Genomic DNA, 6,730 nt, shown 5'->3' on the forward strand with positions numbered 1-6,730 from the left:
CTAATATAATAATTTTATTCCTAATCAATTTTCTATCTATTATTTAAAAAATTATTCTTAATAAAATTATAATACACTAATTTTTTTTTAATTTTCTTATTAAATAATTTTTCCTCACTAAAGTTCATAATATTATTTTTTTAATCCTAATTAAATGAACATGTCTTCTTTTTTTTTTTCTATTCAAATGGGCATATTATTAAAAAAAGTATTCCTCATCAAATTATAATATATATTATTTTTATAATTTTTTATTAAATTATTATTCCTAATAAAAATTCGTTATTTTTTTTCTTATTCTTAATCAAAACGGACATATCTTATTTTTAAAACAACTAATAATTTTTCCTAATTAGAATTCATTTTATTCATTTTTCCTATTCCTAATTAAAAAAGATATATCTTCTTTTTCCTCTTCAAACGGACATATTATTAAAAATATTATTCTTAATCAAAGTATAATATATATTATTTTTTTTATTAAACTATTATTCCTAATAAAAATCCGCTTTATTTTTTTCTATTCTTAATTAAAATTAGTATATCTTATTTTTCAGACAATAAGAACAATTAAATTGATTACATGTAATTATAAATGTTATCATTAAATCACATTTTGATATGTAATTATTATTTTTTGTTCTGTTTATTATTTTTAAAACCAAAATAAATTATTAATTCTAAGATCGTAGATTTTGAAATAAAATAAAAATAATTATAATTGATAGATTTAAAATAATTATCTTTTCTATAATATTTGACATATATTTAATAATGTTTAATACGAATAATTATTATATAATTTCTCATATAATATATTTAAATTTTTAATTTTTAAAATAATACTTCTTTAGAATTATAGGAATTTGGGGGAGGACTGCCTCTTTCTAAAGTCCAAATTGATAAAATAAAATCTTCCAATCTTTAACATCAACTTTCTAATTGGTTCTTTCATTAGACTGATCAATAATCATGCATCGGAGTATCACTGATTCATGTTTCCTATCTCACTTTGCTCTCTCTTTCTAAAAATTACTAGCTTTTGTCTTATTTTGTTTTAGAATTCTTTTGACGAGTGGACCAGATAATGGTTTTGACTGAAGATGTGTTTTATTTACTACTGGCGTGGAGCAGTGAAAATAGAATCACTTGTACGTACTTTGGCCTGCTCTATTCGTATATACAATAACTTTGCATTGAGTTCTCCATTGACATAGATAAAATCCCAATTAGATTTGGCAGAAAGAAATCAGCAATAAACTTGGCAGAGAAAGACTGGAAATAGGAGTTAAGACTCAAAGAAGACAGTATAGTGGCAGTAAACAGTAAATACTTGTGGACACACTTTACAGCTTATTTCTGAACAAAGCTTGTGAAGCCAGAAGAAGCAGCATTTATTAGTTTTGTCTTTGGAATTTTGTGCCTTTAAATTTCTTTCAATGAAATATCTTGATTTCAACGGGTAGGGTTCATCTAAAATCCAAAGTATTATCATTCCAGAGGACCGAGAGGGAGGGAATAATCCAAAATATTATCTTTTTAGATGTTCTTTATGATCGCGATCATATCCGCAAGTCATTACAGGTCTGTAACTGCAATTGACTCATCTTCGTTCAATATTTTAAAAAAATTCATGAATAATATAGCTGCTTCACTAATCTTCCCCAAAGTAAAAAACGAGGGGAGGGAATAATTAAAGACGAGGCAACACAGAATCAATTTGGCTTCAAGGGAACGAGTCAGAAAGGAATTGAACACACAAAGTAATCCCATTGACCAGATAGTGAAGCTGGCATCATAAAAGATTAATTGTATCTATAAATTCTTTAGATTAATTCCATATTATAATGACTGCCTTTTAGAAATAGGTTCGTTGTCAGTAGTCGCCGATTTTAATTAATCTACTGAATTAGGAATTGAAACTAAGGTCATTGAATCTAACTAAAAATCCATAACAAAGAATTTAACGATTAAAGAGATTATTATTAGTATGATGTAGGTCGCAACCAGGTCCCCGAATCAGGAATCAGAGGGAACAGACATATTGACCTTAGAGTTTCAATCTCCGTACACATAACCATGCTTTCTTCATTCTATTTATCCAAAGCATCGGCTTAATTATGCACGGAATAATACTACAATTAATCAATGTATTTAATGAATGTAAGCAGGGATTTAGTAACAGCAAGCTAGCTTTAATCTGAAGCAAGCAGTGTCGCAAGACCTGTTTTACTTCCCTTTCTGCCCAATTAAACGAAACATCTAGCTATCGACGAATCTAAGTCAAGACATTAGATACCTTGGGCAAAATTAAAACTACTTATATTGAGCAATCTCAGCCGAAAGATGGTGATTAGTTATTATGCTAATCATGGTTAATCAGCTAAGTGTAAACTTGTTACATCACCGATTGCAATTAGTATATGTGATGAAATTAAAAGCAAAAGGAAAGATATCAGATGGTAGTGCATGTTTTGAATCATCAACTTGAAATTATCAGCGTTGGATTGATTCTGTATAATATCATCATCATCTATCTTCCCTCCCAGCATAAGATTGAAATCAGAAATGATAACGTCAATCACCATCAAGAATCGAAATGCTTATAAGACAGAAGTTGACAATTCGTAAGAATAAAATTCGGAACATGAACAAATGAGAGAAGGAGACGAAACACAGAGAGGAGAAAGATTGGTGATGTTTTAGCAGACGCAAGATGAGAGTTTATATAGAGATAAGAGATGACAAATAGGGTTTTGGAGAAGTATCCTTTCACGCAGCCAAAGCCCAACTTGAATTATACTACTGTACTTGTGTGTGAATCATCAACTTGAGAAATTAGACCAACCCATACGTTACGTTATGTGAGCCCAATAAATACAGTAATTCTTTCCACGAGACATAATTTGATTATTCAATCTGTTTTCATCATAGCATAGAGAATCCAATACATCATTGTATTGTGAAACGAAGGTAGTAATTAAGAAGGACAATTGCCGCGATCGCTTAACCTAAAACCAATTATTAAATAGCTATATCAATCTAGAACACATTGCATTTGATCAAGTATAATTGTGTGTTTAGTCAACTTTAAATTGAAAAATTCTATCTACATGTTTTTGAAGACAAGACAACTATGAGAAGGACCATTTTCATTTCCCCCCGACTCAAATTTGCGAGGAAAGAGTAAATAAACATAGAATTGATCATTACACATTCATTTTTCCTTTTCCTTTTCAGCAAGAAGCAAGTTATAAGCAACTGAGCTAGAACATTTTGATGAATAGAGAGCTGACAAACATTGAAGGAGAAGTTTGGTTCTATAATGATCTACCCTATTAAATTTTGATGAATCAACAAAAGCTAGAACGGCTAGTAGATAATGACTCACCGAAGACAAAGGCTCAGCAAATGCCAGCATAAGAGCAAAACAAGGTGCAACAGGAATATCTTGCAACTTCAAAGCCAACCCCGGACACAAATCCTTTTCTGCGCCAAAATGCAGAATCAGTGTATGAAGTAGTCTTGCAGCCATTTCATTTTCTCGGTATCCATTCAGTAGAAAGCTACATTCGTTGTTAGGCCACAAAATAGAAAGGGAAACAATGGGATCCCACATATGCTATAAGTCCACCAATTTTACCCTAGACTAATTTTCTAGAAAAATACTGATCTAATTATGCATTAGAGAAAAGAGACAAACACAACGGTTTATTGTAGGCAAAGGTATCACATGAGAACACTATGTCAACTAAATCATTTTTCTCGGAACTTTAGGCCTGTTTGGTATTATTTTTTTTCTTTCTATTTTTACCGTATATTAAAATAATATTTGTGTTTGTTATTACTTTTGTTTCTACTTAAATCATAAAAATAGATTTGTATAAAATGAATTTTCAAAAATAACTTTACCAAACATAAATTTAGTTTAAAATGATTCTTATTATATTTACCGAACAATAGTTTACTTTATTATTAAAAACTATTTTTTTATTAAAATAAAAAAGTACTTAATAAAAAAATCGTATCAAACGGACCCTTAGTTCCATTTGCCACCCATTTTGTACTGTCAGCAAAAAAGATTTTGGAAAAGGGTTTCACACACGTAAACCGAAGCCAAAGCCATAAGTAACTTCGATTTCAGGATGCAGAAAAGACAGGAAAAAAGAGAGTCATAATACCAATAGGTGGTGGCCGTCCTGTCAATTCTGTAAACTTTGGAGAAGCTATATTTTTGTCAGATGCAACCACACCATTAAAAAGGCCAAGTTTTTGTCCATCCATTGCAGTCAATGACCACAAAGATTCATCCTCAGACCATTCCATCTTCCCAACACCAACCCCAAATTTACTTTCAACTCCTGAAACATATGGAAGATAACGAATAAGAAAATTTTAAGATGTTCATCATAAATGAAGAAAAATCTTAAGAGAAAAGCAGTAGGATCATCACATACCAGGCTCAACGCACAATGCCTTGCAAATTGAATTCATGCCTGGAACGCCCACATATTTCTTGATAAGACCATTCTGTATAAATTTAATATGCATCGAAATTTTCAGCTAACAATAAGGAAGGGGATAATCAAATTTGTATTAGTACATGAATGCACTTGATCAACAAATTCATATACTATAAATAATAGAGAACTATTACAAAATACAAACCTGTTCGATGTCGACAAACTTGGAGGAAGAACGATCAAGGGATCCGAAATTCTCTTTCCACTCAGCAACCAAGCCCTTTGACTCCCAATCTTGCACAAGAGCCAATGCATCAGAATCATTGACATTGAAAAATGGAGCTCCATGGTCAAAAAACAGCTCTTTCCCATCTTCAGTGGTCTCTCTATTCCAATAAAATACATAATCTTCATTACATTTCAATAAAATAAATGAAATAATTTCGAAAGAAATCAATTCGGGAATCAGAAAAACAGTTAATAAAGACGGTTTTCATTCGAAATGGTTTTAACATGGAAAGAAACAGAAACCTTCTCCGAGACATCCGGCCACCGGGACCACGAGCTGAGTCGAAGAGGGTGACTAAGACCCCATTCCTTGCCAGTGTTGATGCACAAACTGCTCCTGAAACTGCACATTTACATTTCATGAATTATTCTAATCAAATCAATCATCACTGAATTGAATAAGAAACAAAACATTATTGTTATATATTAACATTATAACAAAGAAGAAGAGCTCACTTCCACTGCCTACAACAGCAACTTTAGATACAACACTCATGTTGATCTCTGACCCTTGAACGTCAATGTATCAGAGAGAGAGTGAGAAAGAAAGAAAGAGATTTGCAGAGAGATTAGAGATGAATGAAAAGGTAAAGACAAGTTGAGAGTTAAAATCGGTATGGATTGCTGATTAATGTCGTCAATTCGTGATCACATGCAGCTATAGGCTGGGCTTGGGCCTAGTGTTTTTGATAATTACATTACCCCAAGTTAGGCTCCGCTACTTCTAAGTCATTTTCTAATCAGCAAATGACAGCCCTTTTTGTTTTCCCTCTTTTTGGGGGTTGAACTTCATATTAAGCAACTAGTGTAAATTCTAACCCTTGAAGAGAGATTATAAAGTTGAGCATATGGAGTAATAAAAGAAATTACAAATACTAGAGGCAAGATGCAAAGTATCAATTAATTACGATCTCTTTATTTCAAATACAAAATACTATAGGCCAGTCAATGTAACTGAGAAGACAATGCCTATATGAAACTGCCTTGTGAGAACTCGTGTGAGACGATCTGATACGTTATAGAATACTAGTAGAAATTAGCACCATTATTTTTAAAAAGTCAGTTTAATCTCAGAGTCGCAAAAAGATTCGCCCAGGAATACAATGATTCAGCTTAACCGGGAATGGGGAAGATTCATTGAAGTGCAGAGATAAATCTGTTAAACATGAAGTGGCTCGCGAATTATTTGAGAAAAGTTACCAAACATAAGATCCAACAAAAATACTTCAAACAAATATAATTAAAAGTGTACTGAGAACAACTGGCAGTAGCAAAATCCCGAGTTACCAAAATCACATAGCAAACCTAAAACTAGAAGATGAAACAATCAAAGCCTTGACGCTTTCATCGACTAGTGTCGTCTACTTGGATCTCTGTCTCATCTTTCGGCGCTTCCTCTTCAACCTCCTCATACGCTTCTTCTTCCACTGAGAAACAATGAAAACAACAAAATTAGCATTCGCTTTACAATCACAATAGTAATCATACTAAAAAAACACAGCTAAGAATAACAACAGAAACTATCCAGCAATGGATTTCATTGTCAATTATTATGATTCAAAAGGCCGCGCAGGTCCAATAAACAATCAAGCTATAATACTTAATCACAAACTTCTATTCGAAATGATTCAGACTTTTTCAACAAATACTCTATCCAGGGAACTTATCAAATATACTTGCGAAAGTTCCCATCAAGTAAATTATCGAGTGTTATAGAATTAGAGCAACAATGCAGCAGCAATACAAACATTATTGCATTCGAACAAAACAACGAAATCGTAACAAGACATGAGATTCTGCATCAGCAAAGAGACAGAGCTGTAGACCACTCACACATTATGCTCAAATCAAGCAAACTATGAGCGAATCCATCAAGCAAATAACTAATCATAGCTCTAAGGTAACAAACATTCTAGTAATTTTAAATCATTAAATCCCATAAGAGAAAAACAGATACTCCATATACGGAACAACAAAAG

General features: G+C 32.0%; 1 protein-coding gene and 3 non-coding genes across 4 annotated transcripts; all 4 read right to left on the bottom strand.

The window, feature by feature from the left end:
* Positions 1-1,991: 1,991 nt before the first annotated feature.
* On the bottom strand, positions 1,992-2,094 carry LOC139884464 (small nucleolar RNA snoR100). Its single transcript, XR_011771901.1, has one exon. It is a non-coding gene; the product is annotated as a small nucleolar RNA snoR100 (small nucleolar RNA).
* Positions 2,095-2,328: 234 nt separating this feature from the next.
* LOC139884463 (small nucleolar RNA Z196/R39/R59 family) lies at positions 2,329-2,415 on the bottom strand. The gene has a single exon (XR_011771900.1). It is a non-coding gene; the product is annotated as a small nucleolar RNA Z196/R39/R59 family (small nucleolar RNA).
* A 34-nt stretch (positions 2,416-2,449) lies between these two features.
* LOC139884462 (small nucleolar RNA Z195/SNORD33/SNORD32 family) lies at positions 2,450-2,540 on the bottom strand. The gene has a single exon (XR_011771899.1). It is a non-coding gene; the product is annotated as a small nucleolar RNA Z195/SNORD33/SNORD32 family (small nucleolar RNA).
* A 677-nt stretch (positions 2,541-3,217) lies between these two features.
* LOC139884454 (uncharacterized) lies at positions 3,218-5,247 on the bottom strand. The gene is made up of 6 exons (XM_071868486.1): positions 5,208-5,247; positions 4,995-5,094; positions 4,669-4,849; positions 4,458-4,530; positions 4,182-4,361; positions 3,218-3,489 (listed from the first exon to the last, which is right to left on the bottom strand). Exons 1-6 carry the CDS (start codon positions 5,245-5,247, stop codon positions 3,218-3,220), a joined length of 846 nt encoding a protein of 281 aa, XP_071724587.1.
* Positions 5,248-6,730: the final 1,483 nt, after the last annotated feature.

The sequence above is a fragment of the Rutidosis leptorrhynchoides genome, unplaced genomic scaffold, assembly GCF_046630445.1.
Source record: "Rutidosis leptorrhynchoides isolate AG116_Rl617_1_P2 unplaced genomic scaffold, CSIRO_AGI_Rlap_v1 contig555, whole genome shotgun sequence".
Classification (NCBI taxonomy): Eukaryota; Viridiplantae; Streptophyta; class Magnoliopsida; order Asterales; family Asteraceae; genus Rutidosis; species Rutidosis leptorrhynchoides.